This window comes from Martes martes (assembly GCF_963455335.1).
Source record: "Martes martes genome assembly, chromosome: 16".
NCBI classification, from domain to species: domain Eukaryota; kingdom Metazoa; phylum Chordata; class Mammalia; order Carnivora; family Mustelidae; genus Martes; species Martes martes.
This window is the reverse complement of record NC_137904.1, coordinates 30,092,253-30,114,652: the sequence shown is the minus strand read 5'-3', so window position 1 is coordinate 30,114,652 and position 22,400 is coordinate 30,092,253. Positions and strand designations below refer to the sequence as shown.

At 33.6% G+C, this 22,400-nt stretch overlaps 1 protein-coding gene across 6 annotated transcripts in view; it reads right to left on the bottom strand.

Moving 5' to 3' along the window:
• BCAS3 (BCAS3 microtubule associated cell migration factor) overlaps positions 1-22,400 on the bottom strand; it is a 581,171-nt gene that overhangs the window by 439,833 nt on the left and 118,938 nt on the right. For all 6 annotated transcript variants that reach the window (XM_080825313.1, XM_080825315.1, XM_080825314.1 and 3 more), the window contains exons 8-9: positions 6,896-7,003; positions 3,711-3,787 (exon numbers count right to left, since the gene is read on the bottom strand). In XM_080825313.1, the coding sequence (XP_080681439.1) occupies positions 3,711-3,787; positions 6,896-7,003 (185 nt within the window). The remainder of the gene's footprint in view (positions 1-3,710; positions 3,788-6,895; positions 7,004-22,400) is intronic.

Genomic DNA, 22,400 nt, shown 5'->3' with positions numbered 1-22,400 from the left:
TTGACAATGTGGCACTTTCTATACCGATTCTGCCAATTGATTCAATAGTTTTATGTACTTGAGTTTTTTTAGGTCAGACAGAAAATCTGTAAGTAGGCCCAAGTTAGAACATTCTACAAACAAATCCTTCTATAGCAAAATCTCAAATTGCAAAATACTACTCCACAAAATTGGCAAATATTGCCAATGTACAAAAAACAAAGATTTTAGAAGACAAATTGCATTTATAACCTACAGTATTATAGGTTTTTATAAATTCTTACATGTAGGTCCTTATTCAAAGGGATACATTCAGCCCAATGTTTATAGCAGTATTATCAACAATAGCCAAATTTTGAAAAGAGCCCAAACGTCCATTGACTGGTGAATGGATAAAGAGGATGTGTGTGTGTGTGTGTGTGTGTGTGTTTGCGCACGCGCGCGCGCACACACACACACACACACACACACAGGAATATTACTCAGCCATCAAAAAGAATGAAATCTTGCCATTTGCATAGCATGGATGGAGCTAGAGAGTATTATGCTAAGTGAAATAAATCAGCCAGAGAAAGACAAATACCATATGATTTCACTCATATATGGAATTTAAAAGACAAAACAGATGAATATGCGGAGGGGGAACCAGAAAAAACACTCTTAAGTACAGAAAACAAGTGGATGGTTACTGGAAGGGAGGTGATCGGGGGATGGGTTAAATGGGTAATGGGTATTAAGAAAGGCACTTGTGATGAGCACTGAGTGTTGTGTATAAGTGACGAATCATTAGATACTACATCTGAAACTAACACTACACTGCGTTAACTAACTAGATTTAAATACAAACTTTAAGGAAAAAATGAAACAAACACATTTCCCATTACCTGTTAAATAACAGACACTCGTAGAAACATATTTCACCTATTTGTAAGAGGTATACCATTAAGGATATAAGGTAGATCTACATCATTTTATGAAAAATTTTATTAGACCATCTAAGCTTAAAAGTTACTATTATCACATATAATTTTGCCCATTTTTTTCAATTAAACAGAGTACTCTGAAAGGCCTATTCTCATTCTAGTGTATAAAAAATATTAAAAAGCCAGTGTCCTTCAAATCTAATTATAAATTCAATACATAAATCTAGTGATTTTATGCTAATTGAAACAAGTCAGTCAGAGAAAAACAAGTATCAGATGATTTCACTCATATGTGAACTTTAAGAAACAAAACAAAAGATCAAAGAAAAGAGTCCAAAAAAAGACTTAAATACAGAGAACAAACTGGGAGGGGGAGGAGGGTGGGCAAAATAGGTGAAGGAGATTAAGAATGCACTTATCGTGATGAGTATTGTGATATATAGGAATGTTGTATTATTACATTGTGTATCTGAGACTGTAACACTGTATTAATTATATGTGAATTTTCATTTTTTTTTAAATCTAATGATTTTAAATTGTTCCTTTATAATAAAGCTTATTTTTTCTTTTAAAATTTTATCCTGGGTATTTAATTACTGAAAATCTGTATTTTTTACTTATTTACTAAAAAAAAAAATCATAAATATGCTCTATAAAATAAAGATTTCTATTATTAGCTTATTTATATTTATTAACTTCTCTTTAGTTACTATAATAACTGATTTTATACCCAACACTTATTACGAAGAAAGAAACAAATCTATTGACAAATACAATATTACTTTCAGCCTAATGTTTAAATAAGATTTAAATTTCAAAACATACACTGCCACTTAAATAAACTATCTTAACAAATAATGATTTGGGATGTTTTCCCCAAATTTTACACTCAGCTGAGGGAGCAAAAGCTATCATTACATTTTAAAAATAAAAAAGAAAGTAGGTCTAGGTTCCTGACCTTATTTTAAAAGGGAAAAGCAGCTACTAAGGAATACAGACTCTAAGTGTAAAATTAATATGGAGTCACAACAGAGATATCTGACTTTGCAGAAGCCAAGATACACATATCGTTGATTAATGATGAAGGACAGAAGACCACTGATAAAATGTAAGATAAATGCTCAGGAAAACCTGGTATCTGAATCTGGCTGAAATGTTCATACTCTGTCCTGATTCACTTCTGTAGCTCACAAACATGGAGGTAATGGAAACCATTCATACATGGTTACTTATGTACATTCTATTTCTCTAATTATTTTAATTATAATAATGAGTAACACAAATACAGTGTAATATATTAATGCATAAGAACTGTATAAAAAGAATACACTAAAACAGGCCATGTAATATCCAAAGCTGCCCATATTATATATAAAATACATTTGTGAATGAAGATGTTATTAACAAATATATGCTCCTCAAAAACTTAATTTTTTTACATACAGATGTGAAAACATAAGATCCTGCCTAATGATCTACATTTAATAATTATCAACCACAAATAAATTTCTGATTACCATAAAATCAATGATAGCTGGATTAATGTACTCACTCATTCATTCAAGAAATATTTAATGAGAGCCTACACTGTGCTAGTTCAATGTCCCAGGGGCTAAATATATGAATGGTATACATTAGAGTTTGTGAGAAAACAAAAATTATCTCAATGAACATAATCTCCATTACTATCTTTGTAGATCTGTGAGAGACTATTGCAAGCTAAGGAAGACAAACTGTCATAATTCTTCTTCCTAATCTACCAAATTACAAACTATGCATTATAATGAATTATTGTGTTATGTGTTATATATCTTATATAATATATGCAATTACCTATAAATGATAATGTATCAGTTATCTCACGAATATGACCTCTAATCAGAAAATATATGTCTACTACCCAGGGCTTAATATATAGTAGGTATCAGGTCAACACCTAATGAATAAGTATGTAAGTAGTTGTGGTATTTCAAGAGGAACAGCAATATGAGTTGGATTCCCTAGTTATAAAAAACTGAAATCTGTTCCAACAAAACTATCTCTACATCTGGAAAAAACAGCTTACAGCTCTGATGGAGAGTTCAAGAAGTTAAAATACAAGAATGAAAACTACTGTTTTAGTAGTGTGTAGTGAAAAAAAAAATTCTAGTATATGTGCTCCCAAAGCGAGCACAATAAAGAAAATTCTAACTCCAGGCTTTATTTGAACTCCGTTCCTGCTGGAATCTCCTTCACCTCTTGGCCTGCCCCAGAGACCTGGGACTTCCCAGCCCCTCCCTACAACTGCATGAACCAATTCCTTTCAGAAAAAACATCAATCAGCCAATCAGTGAGTATGTACGTGGCTCCAGATTCCTGCACTTTCAAACAGTACTGGAAGTCGTGGGAGATGAAGAAAAAAGGAGGGAGAAAAAGAAAGGGACTGGCACATTTCTCTTAAGTTTCAGATCCCTCATATATGATAATCCAGTTATCTCTTCAAGAATGTTATGTTAATGAAATAATTTAACAGCAGCTTCGAAAGTATGGCACGGCTACATGAACCTAAATTAATCACAATTACTCAAGGAGAATATGTAAGGAGAAATAGTACAAGGCTTGCTCACTAAGAGGAAAAAAATGTGTTGTGGGTTGTAAATACATACCATAAAATGAGAGTAGTAAGAGATCCACAGAAACACAGGAATATCAAAACAACTAAAACTAACCATGAAATACTAATGTAATGTTTACAATAAGTTTGCTGAGTCTATCAAATAGCATAAACTCAAAAGCATATTATAAGAAATAAACCAAGTTGATACATACTTGTGACAAAAAATTTTTTTGTGAAAGTACAGCTATCAAAGGCAGCAATTTTCTCCTGCAAGACTACAACGAGGATCCTAAAATTAGAGGGGGAGGAAAAAAACAACAAAAAATGAGAATGTGAAATTCGGTAAATTAAATCATAAATAAGTTAAATCATTAGATTTAAAGAAGTATCTACCAATGCAATTTAGTCAAGAAACATCAGACTCTTAAAATGTAAAAAGAGAACCACAAAATCCTTACTGTAATCAAGAAAGACATGATTAGAAGAAGAAAAGTGACAGAAGAAACTACAGCTCAAAACATTATTTTCCTCTAAATAAAACTTTATTTTCATTCATTATAAATCAAATAAATCTATCTTCATTACGAATGTATGAAATCAATAAACTGCTGGCTATTTACTAAAAGTGTTTTTCCAGTGCGGGCTCAAAGTCATGGAATTAAACATAAAATGGATTTATGTAACCTGTCACTTAAAATGATTGCTGAATTTCCCAATACAAGAGTGAAAGAAAGAAAACCAAGCTCAGACAACTGTTATTCAGTATAAATGAGTCATTTGTGATTGACTCAATATATTAAAATTTAATCAGAATCTATATGAACTATATTTCTCCCAGAACCCAAGATTTATAAAAAAAAAAATTAGAAAAATAAGTTAGAAAGTATTTTATAACCAAAATTCCTAAAATACATCCCAAATGAGGTTACTTTATAAATTATGTTTTTGAGTACTTTTCTTTGTATAACATTAATATAAAGATCCAAACTGCAAAGTTATTTTAATAATCAAATAAAAGATTATAATTGTTAAATATTTAACATGCTCAGTGTATTTTTCCAAATTTGGGAGAAGTAAATCTGAGTAACAGATGTTAATGATGAGTGGGGAAAAAAAGAAAATGTTGTCTTTAACATGCATGCTTTATTAATCTTGTTCATTTGCTAATGCAGAACAAAATCCTTAACACAGCTGACAACACATAATAAATGATTCTGTCATGGCACTTAACATAAGAAACCAACCAATCATCAGACCCAGGTTAAAAGGCTTAGAGAATCCATAATAAAAAGGTGACAAACTCAAAAGAAACAAAATGCAGAGAGACAAACAGAGATAAAAAGGTTTTCTTATAATCAAGCACCCCTCCCTATAATATAGTAACATACAAAATCATTTCCATAAGGACAGATTAATTTATTATGAATATTCCTAAGTCTAAAAGACTGTGTCATACCGCTGATTTGCAAAACCAAATGCAGAATTAACCAGGGAGAATCAGATTTGACATTTAATAGAGCAAAATCGAAGTAGTATTATGACATCCACATGATAACTTTTCCTCTAACCTTTACTACATTTGAACTCATGTAACTTCTAAATGGAAAATCAATTTTTTAAAATGACAGAATGTATCCAGATCAACAGGTTTTTTTGTTGGAACATATATCTTCAACGGTTTTTCATTTTTAAAAAAAAGGAGAATATGAACCTTTGCTACATCAAAAAAATTTCCAGAGAATTTCGTAATCACTTTTCATTAATGACATCTCATGTTCATAAATCACTTTTATCTGCTTTTACTCCTACTCAGAAGTTTCACAATCATTAATCACCTATGATGAGCACACAGATGACTATGAAAAGATTAACTGCATCAATTTTTTGGTAATTTATACATGTTAAAATATTAAATGTGCTCATTATTTCACAGTTAAAATTAAAAGTAATAAATACAAAAATAACTGTTTTAAGAAAAGTTGACCTAACTGCATCATCCAGAAACAAAGTATTTGGAATAAGTACAGATTTACTGTAACAGTTCAAAAAAATAATGCAAGAAATACTTTTTTAAAAGTTCGACTGCACTGCCTTTTTCTGTTTTCTAGTATATTTGTGTATTTGTAATACAAGTAAATTGTGACCTATAAACCTTATTTGTACTTAATCTCCCTTTCCAAAGTGTGTTTAAGTTTCTGTTTGACTAAATAGGTACATAATCTACTGTGTGAGAACACAAAGGACACCTGAAGAAGAGCTTTCATTATATTTTCCCCAGGTCAAATATATCACCCACTGGATCCACCCACTCAATAATGCTGATTTTGAATAATTTGATGTGTCATTGGATAATTACATTATCCCAGCAATAATATTTCTGTTTCCTACAATTTTGAGTTTGAAGTATAAATATGCATAATAATTAGATCTCCACTATAAACGGCACCCTATCACTGAAGAGCTTTTCTTGTCCTATTTCATTTTTCTGCTTGAATTCAAATACTTTTATCATTAGTATCAAAGCCCACATGTTCTTTTAGTTTATATTTGTCAGGTATGTCTTTACCTTCTTTTTACAGCAAACCTTTCTGAGTCATTCTTCGAATCCCTTTAAAATCTAACCTGAGAGTCTTTTATTACAAAATTTATTTTATATTGACACAGCATAAATTATTGTGTTTTCCATGTTTCATGTATTTGCTTTTTTATGAGATGTAAGATTTACAGTTTCCATCCGTGAACTCAATCAAAATATTTACCATTGCAGGGCTGCAGTTTTCTCAAATGTAAAAGGAAGTACTGAGTAACAGAGATTCTTAAAGCCCCTATCTTCCCTAATGTTCAGTGGCTATAAATTAATTCTTCATTATCATTAGGACAGGTTCAACCCAGATCTGAGTATTTTCCTAGAGATGAAAGAAGGAAAACCTGCCTAGTCCATGTTTTAGCTCTACTGAGAAATATAAAGAAATAACAATATTTAAAAGCCATTTTATTGTTCAGAATATGCTTTGTTTTGATGAATGTTAACAGAAAAGTTACACTGCATATCATAAACCACAGATCCACATACATTCTATCCATTAACGTTATGTTATGCATGTAAAAAAGTTCCTCAAAGCAATACTTAATCTCTGTACATTTGCTCAGATACTTTTTATTCTTTTCCATTTCAGTTTTTAAATGCTAGTTATGACTCACTAAACTTAATTCACTAATGGGTCAAGACTGGAAGTTTGATAACATTAATTCAGAAATCTTAACAGCTACTCCATTTGGCAGAATTCAGAAGATATTTTGTGACTTCAAAATCATAGATGGCAAATGATACTAGTAGAGTTCTACCTGCCCAGGAGGCACTTTCCTTTGAACAAGAATCACATTAAGAAATGCTTACCGTTTGTTGCAATGGAGATCATAGATAGGTGTTTTAAACTGAATAGACTTGACCATCTCCCCAGTACGAAGTGAATATAGATCTACACAACAGTAAGGTGGGCTTGTGCTTAAAGAAAAAAAAATAGACAAAAGCCATTATTTCTAAAAAATGTGGCAGGGCCAGTAAACTCTACATTTTCAATGATTCATTGTGTACTAACACAGTGGCCAACTGAACATAACAAAAAAAAAATCAATTAAAAATAATTTTTAAAAAAGAACATGAATAGATAAATCTTAAATAGAATACACGGATGATCAATTAAAAACCTCTACATTTTCTTATTAACATGATTGTTAAACCCCTAATTAACATAATATAAGGAAATTGATTTGAACTACTAAAAAATCATAATATAACCCAATTAACTCATTTCAGAAATATAAAAAAATATAAAATTTGGGAAAAAGAAAATGAAACTCACTCACCAAATTATTACTATAGAAAAGAAAAATCATAAGATTATCTTAATAAATGTAGAGATGTATTTGATAAATTAAAAACTTGTTCATAAGAAATATTTCATTAATCTGATAAATTATAGCAACCTTAACACTAATAAAAACACTCAACCATATATAATGGTAAAACACTGAAAATCTTCACCCTAAAATCAGAAACTAGAAAAGAATATACATTATCAAACCACATCTACTCAACATAGTACGTAAAGTCCTGTGCATAAGGCAAGAAAATAAACTACTATTCAGAAGAAATAAAGCTATCATTATTTGCCAAGAACTTGACTGTGTAAGTATAAAACCCAGTAATAGAAATCTGTATGTCAAAATATACATAAAGACAACCCCACAATAGGGGTGCCTGGGTGGCTCAGTACATTAAGGGTTTGCCTTCGGCTCAGGTCATGATCCCAGGGTCCTGGGATTGAGCCCTGAATCCAGCTCACTACTCAGCAGGGAGTCTGCCCCACACCTCCCCTGCACTTCTCTCTCTTTCTCTCTGAAATAAATAAAATAAATAAAATAAATAAATAAAATCTTAAAAAAAAAAAGACAACCTCACAATAAAGATGAACCATTAATATATGTGTCATTAATATGGATTGTTAACTGATATATCAATTTACCCAAGTCACTAATACAACAGGGCTTGTATTTTTATAAATTAAGCACAAACCGTTATAAAATGAAATTTAAAAATATATATGTGGAATATATGAATATACTGAATACCTTGGAATAAATCTTAGATTTTGACATACTTACACAAAAAGAAACAAAACAAAACAAAGCAAAATAAAGTGAAGTACATAACACAGGCTGACAGACTTTCTAAACTGATATAGTTCTACCCTAATAAAAAATTGACCAGAATTCTAAAATGTATGTAGGGGCACCTGGGTAGCTCAGTGGGTTAAAGCCTCTGCCCTTGGCATGATCCCAGGGTCCTGGGATCAAGCCCCACATCGGGCTCTCTGCTCAGTGGGAAGCCTGCATCCCCCTCTCCCTCTGCCTGCCTCTCCGCTTACTTGTGATCTCTGTCAAATAAATTTAAAAATCTTAAAAAATAAAGTGTATGTAAATATGCAATCCAGGGGCGCTTGGGTGGTTCAGTGGATTAAGCCTCTGCCTTCAGCTCAGGTCATGATCTCAGGGTCCCAGGATCGAGCCCCACTCGGGTCTGCGCTTGGCGGGGAGCCTGCTTCCCCCTCTGTCTCTGCCTGCCTCTCTGCCTACTTGTGATCTCTCTCTCCGTGTCAAATAAATAAATAAATAAATGTATTAAAAAAAAAAGATATGCATTCCACATGATCAGACTTAACTGGAAAGATATAGTAATTAAGACTGAGTTCCTGACACTAGAACAGATGGAGATTGATGTTTCCATCCTAACAAAGTAGGAAAAGAAGAGCAAGTTAAATCCAATAAAAGTTCAATGAGGGAACTAGTAATACAATATGAAATGAAATGAAACTGGAGTAAGTAAAAGAAAAAGAATCTATGGAACTAAAACCTCGTTTTCTGTAACCAATCTAAACCAATCTACAAAGAAACAAATAATTTAAATATCCCAATATCTATAAAAGAAACTAAACTCATAATTTAAAACTTCTTGGGGCGCCTGGCTGGCTCAGTGGGTTAAAGCCTCTGCCTTTGGCTCGGGTCATGGTCCCAGGGTCCTGGGATCGAGCCCCACATCGGGCTCTCTGCTCGGCGGGGGGCCTGCTTCTCCCTCTCTATCTGCCTATCTCTCTGCCTACTTGTGATCTCTCTGTCAGATAAATAAATAAAATATTTGAAAAAAATATTTTAAAAAAATTAAAAATTAAAAAAAAAACTTCTCACAGTGAAATCCTCAAAAATGGCTTCATTTGTAAGTTCTATCAATCATTTAAATAAAAATGTTTAGATATCCTACTAAATAAAAACTTGAAAAAAAAAAGTAAAAATAGAACTATCATAACTATAATATGACCCAGCAATTTCACCACTGGGTATTTGATGAAAAAAAAAGACTCACTCAAAAAGATACACTATGCACTGCCATGTTCATAGCAGCACTATTTACAACAGCCAAGACATGTAAGCAACCTGTGTCCATCAATGGATAAATGGATGGAGAAAATGTGTTAGATGCAGATATAGATACGCAATGGAGTATTATTCAGGCATTTTATTTAAAAAAAAAAAAAAAGGAAATCTTGCCATTTGTAACATGGATAGACCTTCAGGTCATTATGCTGAATGAAACAAGTCAAAGACAAAAAGTGTATGAACTCACTAACATGTGGTATTCTAAAAAACAAAAAACCTGAACTCATCAATATAGAAAACAGACTAGGAGTTGCCAGAGGTAAGGGTATGCAAAATGGGAGAAGATAGTCAAAAGGAACAAACATGCAATTACAAGATTAACAAGTCCTGCAGAAATGTAGAGCATGGTAACTAGAGTTAACAATTCTTTATTATATATTTAAAAGTTGCTAAGAGTAGATCTTAAAAGTTCTCACCAAAAGAAAAAAAATGGTTACTGTGTGGTGACGAATGTTAACTAGACTTACTGTGGTGACCATTTTGCAATATATACAAATAACAAATCATTATATCATATACCTGGAACTAATACAATGTCACAGGGCAATTATATCTCAATTTAAGGGCAAAATAGGTTTTATAATACTGGTCTGAGCAAAGAAATACAGGTCAAGGGAACAGAATAGAGAGCCATAAGTAAACTCACACATATGGCCAAATGATTTTCACCAAAGACACCATATAATTAAGCGATGAAAAGAACAATTTTTGAACAAATGTCGCCTTTAAAAATTAGATATTTGCATGGAAGAAATTAAATTTTCCCCTAACTTACATACAAAAATTAACTCAAAAATGGATCACAGTCTAAGAACATAAGGACCAAACATAAAAACCAAATAGCTTCTAGAACAAAATTTAGATAAAATCTATTCCTTAAACAAGAAAAAGCATGAGTTACAGACATAACTGAAAACCCAAAATTATCAAAATTATCAACTTTTATATTTAAAAATGAACAAGCAAGTCCCATATTGTGAGAAAATATTTTCAAAAGATGTATCTGACAAAGGGTTTGTATCCAGAACATAAAAAGAACTCTTATCATTCAATAATAATGATACATACAACACATTTTAATGGTCATAATATTTTAAAAGACACTTTACCAAGGAAGATATAGAGACATCAACTAAGTGCTTGAAAAGGTGCTGAACAGTGAAATGCAAATCAACACCACTAAACCACTAAGGGATACCACTACACTCACTAGAATGGCTAAAATTTAAAAGGCTGGTAATACAAGAATGCAAAGTAATTAAAATGTCATATATTGCTGTTGGGAATGCAAAATGGCAGTCACTCTGAAAAATAGTTTAGCAGCTTTTATACACTAAACGTACCCTTACCATATGTCACATCTAGGTAATCTGTTATTCATAATAACAAAACAATAATGTAGGTCAATAGATGAGTGGATAAACATATTATGATATACTGAGGCAATGCAATATTATTAAGCAATTTTAAAGAATGAGTTATCCATACAACAACATAAATGAATCTCAAAACCATTATGAAGTAGAAAAAAGTCAGAAACAGAGTCTATGCACTGCATGAGTCCCTTTCCATGAAAAGGCAGAAAGGTAAAACTATAATCATAGGAAGTAATTAGTGGTTGCCAAGGGGCAGGGAAGGAGGGAAATGCCATGAAAAATGTATAGGATGCTGGAAACATTGCTGTGTCTTGATTATGGAGGGTCCTTACACAACTGTATACAACTGGCCAAACTGGAGGAGGGGAAGAACCGAATAAAACCTGAACTTCAATCTCTAAAACTGACACAAGGCAAAAATTTTTTTTCCTAATGTTCCCAACTAATTAATCCAGTCCTCTGCTGAGAAGCAATGAGTTAATAATGAATGAAATCTAACATTTTGCCAGACCAACCGGGAAGAAAAAAACAGCTTGTCACCTTCAATTAGCAGCTCATTATAGCACAGTACACTAGAAACTTGAATTCTGATCATTTCACTGGCATCCATACAATGTCACAACTGAGATTCTTTCTGCAGAAAACCTTCAACAGAAGTGGACAAAACAAATGCTCTGAAGGCTCAGTTTAGAGTTGACCAAACAAGGCTTGGAAGAATTGAAAAGATCTATTTACATATGGAAAAAAACTCTTATTCAATGACTAACAGAAAAAATTCTTTTAAAACAAGAGTTTTCAGAAAGTCACACATTCATAAAAGAGTCATGTTATCTGCCAATAGCGCAGTTGTGTACACGCCTGACATATCCTTTTGTTCTCTATTTTTCTCTCTTTTTAAAAGCCTTGACTATTCCCTGGAACACAGCAAGACAATCTTAATTTTCCTCATGGATAGACTGATGAGAAAGCTTTCCATAACATCACCAGTATGCACGCCCCATAACAGAAAGAATGCATGTTAAACTAAAACATACAAACATGAAATAAGCTTTTACTTCGCACTCTAATACACACCAGGAAGTGCCACAAGAAAGTTGTATAGAGAATGAGTCTTCATTAGATCTCTAGAACTCAAATGGGTTAACATTTTTACAGGTTTGTGTTTGACATTTTAAACATAAAGCTATCACTTAACTTTACAATAAGTCTAATTAATTATTTAAGGGGAAAAAGTTCCATATAGAATTGTTGAGAGCCAAATTTAAAATGTAACTGAATATATTGGAAGCAAACAGCAGAGATTGGAAAGAAATCAGGAATGATACAATTTTTATTACTAAATGGTTGGCTCAGGAAGTCTAACTTGTGGCCCCAGCATCTCTGTCTTTCCAATACATAGATATCAACATGCATAATATAAAGTTGTGTTGTACTTTTCATGACAAATACAAAATAGAACTGAACACAAATCATCCTTAACTGACCTTCTCTTTACTAGCTTCTTCTCCAACTAGCTTGTTTTATGGTGAGTAACCAATAATATAAGCTGAAAAATTTTGTATCAGAATAATCTGTTACCTATTGTACCCATGACCTATACCCATAAGGGATATTATTAAGCTTTTCTTAGAGGGAAAACTCCTCCCACAGCCAATGGTACGGTATTTACATAGTTCATTCATTTCAGTGAGGAGTGCTGATGAGAAATATTTGAAAGGCAAAATTTTTAAGAAGTTTCCGTTATTGAAAATACAATGGTTAAATTAAGAAGTAAGGAACTGGGCACTTGGGTGGCTCAGTTGGTTAAGCGACTGCCTTCAGCTCAGGTCATGATCCCAGAGTCCCGGGATCGAGTACATCATTGGGCTCCCAGCTCCATAAGGAGTCAGCTTCTCCCTCTGACCTTCTCCCCTTTCACACTCTCTCTCAAATAAATAAATCTTTTTTTAAAAAAAGGAACTATAAAACAAAATAGATTTCTTAAAAGAAAAAATATTTAAATATTATAAATATAGAAGATAAACAAGAAAATACTAAACATTTCCATCTAAATACCTTGCCTACTTCAGTATACCTTCTCTGTAATACTTCTCATATTAAAAAATATTAATATAAATATATTAAATTTTTTTTATTTTTAGAGTTTTTGCTTCACAGCAAAATTGAGTAGAAGATACAGAGATTTTCCACACACTCCTCCTACCATTCATGCATAGAATACCCTTTATCAACATCCCCCATCAGAATGGAATGTTTGCTATAACTGATGAACCTACAATGACATACAACCACCCAAGTCCACAGCTTACATAGTGTTCACTCTTGGTATTATACATTCTATAGATTTGGACAAATTTATAATGACATATATCCAACATTATAGTATCATAAAGAATAAACTCATTACCCTAAAATTCCCATATGCTTTGCCTATTCACCCCTCCTTCAATTACCCTAGCAAACACTGATCTTTTTACTATCTCCACAGTTTTGCCTTTACTAGAGTAGAATTGAAATCACAAAGGATGTAGTCTTTTCAGACTGACTTCTTTCACTTAGCAATATGCATTTAACTTTCCTCCATTTCTTTTTATGGCTTAATAGCTCATTTTAGTCCTGATCAACATTCCATTACTCAGATGTACCACAGTTTCTTTATCCATTCATCTACTGAAGGATATCTTAATGGTTCCATGTTCTTGTAATTATAAATAAAACTAATATAAACACCTGTGTGCACTTTTTTGTGCAAATATAAATTTTCTACACCTCTGGGTAAATACCAAGCAAGGCAATTTCATTAATCATATGGTAAGGGTTTAGCTTTGTATGAAATTGCCAAACTATCTATCAAAGTGGTTTTACCATTTTGCATTCCTACCAGAAATGAGTGAGAGTTCCTGTTGCTCTACAGCCTTACCAGCATTTGATGTTATCAGTTTTCTGGATTTCTCCATTCTAACAGGTGTGTAGTGGTATCTCATAACTGTTTCAATTTGAATGTCCCCGATGATTTATAAGATATGGAGCATATTTTCATATGCTCATTTGACATCTATACATTGGAGGTGAGGTCTTTTGCCCAATTTTTAATCAGGTTTTTCACTTACTTATTGTTGGATTTTGAGAGATCTCTATATATTTAGATACCTGCCCTTTGTTAGATGTGTATTTTCCAAGCGTTTTCTCCCAATCTGTGTTTCATATTCTCATTCTATTGACAGTATTTTCAAAGAGCAGTATTTAATTTTAATGATATCCAACTTTTGTTCAGAAAATTGAATCTGTGAAGTATAGGATAAACCTCCAAAACATTTCTAGAGTGAAAGGAAATGGATAAAAGGGATGAAACGGAAAATAGCAGATAAAAAGAACTGAACATAGAGATTCCCAATTTATGGAAATACATATTATTGAAGAAATTCTGCCTTTAGCATCTATACCCACCTGATAGTTTCTAGCCTGCCACCCTATGCTATTTCTTACCTTTGGGCCTCCACAATCATGTAAGCCATTTCCTTTAAAGAAAATCATGTTGAATCACTGCATTTTACACCTGAAACTAATATAACATTGTATGTTAACTATACCAGAATTAAAATAAAATAACTTTTTAAAGAAAGAAAACTCCAGAAGCCAATACTGTACTGTAGGTTAACTAAAAAAAATTTTTTAATTAAAAATAACAAAATTAAATTAAATTAAAATTAAAATTAAATGAAAAAGAAAGTAAAACCATGTGTGTGGGTGTGGGCATGCACTGGGTAATCAAAAATATAATATACATGCCCAGAGCTGGATGTTTGCTCAAAAAAGAGCTGCAAGGACACAACTTGCATCTCTGGCTGGGCCTTTAAGTCTGCAACAAGCTGGAGATGAAGGCTAAGGCAGTATTATAGATGCCATCACTATGGACTCAAGGACCATCCCAGCTCAGTACCAATTTGCAAATGTTAGAGTATTTCTTTTTTCTTATTGGTGTCTGTCATGTAAGAACATCTCCGTCAGGTCACTGCCTGACCGCCAAGATAACAAGAGATTTCAGTAATCACATAAGACAATAAACATAGGCTTTACAAAGAGTTTGGAAAAGCCACTAAACAGTGGGTGGATACAGGCAAAAACAGCATACTCTAGGGAAGAGGACAATCTGATGTTCAGAGCTGCAGATTACAATACTCAAATGCCCACTGTTTAACGAAAAATTTCAAGGCACGTGGAAAAACCAGGAAAGGATGGCCTATTCATAGAAATAAATGGAGGGAAACATTGAGGAAGCCCAGATATTGCACTTAGTATACAAAGAATTTATATCAATTGACTTAAATATCATGCTCAAAAAGCTAAAAGAAAATAGGAGGATAAACCAACAAATTGAGAAAATCGATAAAAATCTAGGAGTTATGAAACAGGAACCACATAGAAATAATGGAACTGAAAAGTACAATAATTAAAATGGAAAACACACTAAAAGTTTCAGTATCTGTATCTAAGTATCTGTATCTAAGTAACTGTATCTAAGTATCAGAATAGGCAGAAGATAGAATATGCAAATTTGAAAATAAGACAACTGAAATAATACATCAGAGGAAAATTAAAAAAGAATGAAGAAAAATTAACACAGCTTACGAGCAACATTATAAGTCAACTAAACGTAACCAACTTATAGAAGACTCCACCCAACAACAGAATACACATTCTTATTTAGTACACATGGAATGTTCTACAGGATACACCATATGTTAGCCACATAACAAGTCTCAATAAATATGAAAACAAGCTTTCTAACCAAAATGGAATGAAATTGCTAATCAAAACCAGAAGGAAAACTGGAAATTCACAAATATGTTGAATTAAACAATAACCTCTTAAATAACCACTAGGCCACAAATATGTGGAATTAAATAATAAACTCCTTAACAATCAGCACCACATTAATGGAATGCGGGGGGGGGGGGGGGTGGAGACTCATGATTATCTGAACTGATAGAGAAAAAGCATTTCCCAAAATTCAACATCCTTTCATGATAAAAAAAAAAAAATGTAAGAAATTAGGAATTAAAGAAAATTTCCAAATATGATAAAGGGCATTTATAAAACACCCACAGCTAATATCATACTCAATGGTAAAAGACTGAATGCTTTCCCCATAAGGTCAGGAAGAAGAAAAGGATGCCCACTTTTAATACTGATATTCAACATTGTGTTGAAAAATCTAGCAAAAGCAATTAGGCAAGAAAAAATAATTAAAAATCTTGTAAGTTGGATAAAAAGATTTACTAACTCACTCTATTCACAGACAACATGATCCAATATATAAAAAATCTCAAAAGAATCCACAAAATAATACTAGAAATGATAAATTCCAGAATGTTGCAAGGTCCAAGATCAACACATATGAAACAGCAATTATCAATCCAAAAGAGAAATTAAGAAAGCAGTTCCATTAACAAGAGCAATGCAATATCTATCAAAATTCCAATTTCTGCCCCTTTTTACAGAAATGAAAAGCATACCTATAAGCAAATTGGACTGCAAGAGGCCCCAAATAGCCACACAGTACTGAAAAAGAATAAACCTGGCAAACTCACATTTCCCAATTGCAAAACTTACAATAAAGAGATTTTAATCAAAACACTGTGATACTGACATAACATCAGATATATAAACCAATGGAACAGAATTCTGATTCTAGTATCAGTTAGTTTTCAAAAAAGGTGCCAAATCTATTCAATGGAGGAAAAAGATAATATCTTCAAGAAGTGGTTCTGGGTAAACTGAAAGTCTACATGCAAAAGAATTAGGTTGGACCCCTATCTTATATCATAACTAAACATTAACTCAAAATGGATTAAAGACCTAAATATAAGATCTAAAACTATAAAAAACTCTTAGAAGGAAATATAGAGAAAAATCTGTAGGAACTTGGATTTGGCAATATTCTTAAATATGATACCAAAAGCACAAGCAACAAAAGAAAAAAATACATAAATTGGTTTACATCAATACTGAAAAATCTGTGCATCAAAAGACATTATCGGGGCACCTGGGTGGCTCAGCTAGTTAAAGCATCTGCCTTCAGCTCAGTCATGAACTCAGAATCTGAGGATCAAGCCCTGCCTCCGGCTTCCTGATCAGTGGGTGGAGGGGAGGAAGGAGTGGGAAGGGGAGGCGGTGTCTGCGTCTGCTTCCCCCTCTCCCACTGCCCTTCCCCCACTCACTCTCTCTTTCTCTCTCAAATATTTTTTTTTAAAAAGGACATTATCAAGAAAGTGAAAAAACTGAGAGAAGATATTTGTAAATGATTTATCAGATAAAGGGGTAGTATCTAAAATCTATAAGAAGTTATTAAACTCAACACCCAAAAAAAGCAAAGAATCCAGTCAAAAAATGGGCAGAAGACAAGAAGAGACATTTCTCCAAAGATTTACAAATAGCTAAAAGACACACGAAAAAAATGTTCAACATCATTTGGTATCAGGGAAATGCCAATCAAAACCACAATGAGATAGCACCTCACACTGGTAAGAATGTCGAAAATTAACAAGTCAGGAAACAAATGTTGGTGAGGATGCAGAGAAAAGGCAGCCCTCTCACACTTTTGGTGGCAAGGCAAACTGGTAGAGCCACTCTGGAAAACAGTAAGGAAGTTCCTCAAAAAGTTAAAAATAGAACTACCCTATGACCCAACAACTGCACTACTAGGTATTTATCCAAAGGACACAAAAACAGTGATTTGAAGGGGCACATGCACCCCAATGTTTAGAGTAGCAATGTCCATACAATTGCCAAAATATGGAAAGAGCCCAGATATACACTGATGTATGAATGGATAAAGAAGATCTGGTAGATATATATAGATATAGCTAAATACATACAATGGAATATTACTCAGCCATCAAAAAGAATGAAATCTTGCCATTTGCAATGACAAGATGAAACTAGAGTGCGTTATGCTAAGTGAAATAAGACAGTCAGAGAAAGACAAATACTATATGATTTCACTCATCTGTGGAATTTAAGAAACAAAACAGAGAAGAAAAATAAGATAAACAGAGAGAGAGGTAAACCAAAAGGACTCTTTACTCTAAGGAACAAAATGAGGGCTGCTGGGGCTGAGGTGAGTGGGGGATTGGGATAATTGGGTGACGGGCATTAAGGAGGGCACATGATGTAATGAACACGGGGTGCTATATGCAACTGATGAATCAGTTAAAAAGAATGTGAAAAGACAACCTAAAAAATATGAGACAATAATTGCAAATCAGAGATCAGATAAGAGTCAAGTACCCAGAATATACTGAACTCTTACTATTCAATAAAAAGAAGACAAACAACCCATACTTACAAAAGGACAAAGGATACAATTAGACATTTCTCCAAAGAAGACAGAGATATGGCCGGCAAACATATGAAAAGATGCTTAACATCATTAGTTATTAGGGAAATGCAAATCAAAACCACAATAAGATACCACTTCCCACCCACTAGGTTGGTCGTAATAAAACAACTGAAAAAGAACAAGCATTGGCACGGATGTAGGGTGGAACCCTGGTCCAATGCTGGTGGAAATGTCAAATGGTGCAGCCCCTGTGGAAAATAGTTTGATGGCTCTTCAAAAAGCTAGACACAGAACTACCTTCTGACCCAGTAATTCCATTCCTAGGTGTATATCCATGAGACATGAAAGCATATGTCCACAGAAAAACATATACATGAACATTCACATTAGCATTATTCATAACAACCACGAAGTAGAAACAACCTAGACGTCCCTTAACTGATGAAAGCATAAACAAATTGTGGTCTACACATACAATATTATTTGGCCCTAAAATGGAATGAATTTCCAATTATATGACATTCTGGAAAAGGCAAATTTATGGAGACAGTAAAAAGATCAGTGCTTGCCAGAAGTTAGGAAGGGATGAATAGGCAGAACACAGAGGATTTTTAGGGCAGTGAAAATACTCTGCATGATACAATAATGATAGATAACACACCATTACCTGGTCTAGGAAACACAGTAATATTATTGAACAAGACAGTGGGTAGAGGCATCTGTGTGTTATCTATTCAACCATATTGACAGAAAAAGCTGATAAATAAGTAGAAAGGGAAAACTTAACCTAGAGAATAGAACAGAGGACAGAACCTTGGGAAACAATGACAGTTCAAAAATATTACAATATTTCTATGTTTATTAACATTATTTTCAGATCTCCAATATACTGTGATTGTGTTCAAGCCACTAACAACAATGTATCATTCATTTCTCATGCCCTCGTCATGTGTCTAGAACATAGTATACCATCAATAAATATTTCTGGAGGAGTATCAGAGTGGATGAAGGAAAAACAAGATGTTCAGAAATAGAGTGTAATGAGCAGTGCCCACAGTTAAGGACTATAGGCATGGGGATTTGTGATCTATTTCATTGTATCACACTCAAAGGTTACCAACCTAAAAATCTATCTAATTTGCCATAGTAATCTTCCTAGACAATATCTCTAATCATTTATTCCTTTTTCAGAAACTATCAAAGACGCCCCATTGTCATAAAGCTCAACCTTTCATCCAAGCAAGTAACAACCTCCATGATACTGACTCAGTTTTTTTTTAAATATTTAGTTGACACTTTCTTCTTTCAACTTGTACTCTAGTCCATGTACCACTAGTGCCTTTTTTACTCATGGTCTCTATCTACCTGGCTCTGTTTCATTCCCATCTCTACACACCTATATCTCCAAAATTCTTCAGACTGATTACGATGCTTCTTTCTTTGAAATACCATAATACTTAACCCATCAGGTCAATCAAAGGATCTGCCAGCCGTAACCAACTTAATAAGAAATGACCTACTAACCATTCCATGAGTAGTCAGCAGTCTTAAAAGGCCATGCTCTTTACTACAAAGGCCCTCCCCTTATATGACCAGAGAAGGTATCTAACATAAGGTCAAGCAACTTATGGATAGGTGTAAAGTATTAAACTGTGTCCATATAGAGATATACCACAGCACCTTGAAAAGGAAAACAAAAAAAGAAAAAAAATGAACTATATTCAGAGAATAGAGGATTACAGGTGATAGTATATCCTAACGCCTCATATATCACAAATTTAAAATGATTAAAGATCAATAAATTTTTAGAGCAATATGGAAGTAAACAATGAACAAGAAAAGTGTCAAAATTGGGTTTCATTCTCAGAATGATGGAAGAGAATCATTGCCTTTTATTTGTAATAATGAATTCACTTGATAAATTTAATTAGTTATCTCTGTGCTAGCCAATCTGAACAAAACGGGCCAAAGTTCTTTCCTTCATTGAGCATATTGTAGTAAATGAAGATAAATATAAACACATAAATAAGTGAAATAAGCCAAATGATAAGTATAGATGAATAGTATGAATAAAGAAAAACACAGGAGGTTAGAAGAGGAAGTGCAGGGGAGGAAAGTCTTATGAGGATTAGAAAGGAAAAATTAGAAATGATCTGGGAGTACTGGTTTCTTCTGATGACTAATGTGAACCTATACATAGGGCACAATATGTCATGATGGTCACAAGGTATATAACAGCAGTGTGACTAAGTGTACAGAGAAGAGCAGAAGAGTACATCTCGTCTGGAGTATAGAGATGGGTTCTCCTCTTAACTTCACTGAACAATGATCAAGACACCACAGAAAGAGGAATTATATGTTTTAAGCCAATTTTTAAAAAATGAATACTACATGGGGCACCTGTGTGGCTCAGTGGGTTGGAGCCTCTGCCTTCGGCTCAGGTCATGGTCCCAGGGTGCTGGGATCGAGCCCCGCGTCGGGCTCTCTGCTCAGCAGGGAGCCTGCTTCGCCCCCACCTGCCTACTTATGATCTCTGTCTATGAAATAAATAAATAAAATCTTTTTTAAAAAAATGAATACTACATAAAACAAAGTAATCAAAAAAAATATAAAAATTAACAAAACTATGAGAATACAAAAATCTAATTAAGGGAGTATTACTAGGAAATTTTGTCTTCTGAAAGAAGGCCAGGCTGTAGATACAGAGGAATTTATTTTCAATACAATAGCAGAATGCGAGGATATAAAAGAAAAGAGCTTAGGAAATGGACACCAGAGTAGGAATAAGAGGGAGAAGATACTACATCTCAGAAAAAAAACAGAAAAGTGGAGGAAGGAACTATGTCCCACCATGAGAAGTCACAGAGAAGCCCTATTCCACAGAGTATATGGAATATTGGGAAGTAGAGGGAAAAGGGCTTAGAACTAGCTATGGTCAGATTCCTAAATAGAAAGTTGAAAAATTGGGGCGCCTGGGTGGCTCAGTGGGTTAAAGCCTCTGCCTTTGGCTCAGGTCGTGATCCCAGGGTTCTGGGATAGAGCCCCACATCGAGCTCTCTGCTCAGCAGGGAGCCTGCTTCCACTCTCTCTCTTTCTGCCTGCCTCTCTGCCTACTTGTGATCTCTGTCTGTCAAATAAATAAATAAAATCTTTAAAAAAAAAAAAAAAAGAAAGAAAGTTGAAAAATTGCATTAGCACACTTTCTATTTTCTATCACCACACAGGCAAGAGGCATCTTGGCCCCAGAAGTTAGCACCAGAGTAATAGGGGCCAATACCACTACATATGATATGTTATGAAGTAGCATGGACAGTATGGCTGTCCACTACCAATAAACTGAAATTCCACTGCAATCAAAAAGGGAGGTGGGTGGGAGGGATGGATTAAATAGGTGATGAGGATTAAGGAGTGCACTTCTGATGAGCACTGGGTGTTGTATCTAAATGTCTGCTGTCTTAAGACATTAAGTCTGTCATAATTTCTTACACAGCAACAGATAACCAATGCAGGCGTTCTCCCTCTTTTGCACACAATGACCTTTAGATATAGCACAAAAAGTCAAAAAGCAGTAGGATTTTTTTTTCTAACTGGAATTTAAATAAAAACTTTAAAAAAAAACCACCGGTAGGAATTTTAATGGAAATATAAAAGTTTAAATCCTTCTGCCATTCATTGTACTTCAAAATAACATCAGGTTGTCTTTTCACTTACTGTATTTGAAAATTAAATTTCAGCAATGTATCTAGAGTTATGATTTACTGACCACAAGCTTATTAGTTTCTTAAAGTAGAATAGGAATAATTATGCTAAAGCAATATATATTTCAATAATTTTTTTAATTTTCCAATATAAACTATTTTGAAACAAATCTGAATGGACTTCCATTTCTCAGGTTCTTCTGTTACACTATCATTGTTGGTATCCTAATTCACTTTTTATTAAGACAACAGAGACAGTTTCCAAAATAATAAAACTGAAAAACTACTGAGCATTAAGCACTTTGTTTTAAAAGATTTTATTTATTTATTTGAGAGAGAGAGAGATCACAAGTAGGCAGAGAGGCTGGCAGAGAGAGAGCGGGAAGCAGGCTCCCTGCTGAGCAGAAAAGCCCAATGCAGGGCTCGATCCCAGGACCCTGAGACCATGACCTTAGCCAAAGATGCCCCACATTAAGCACTTTTAATCGAAAA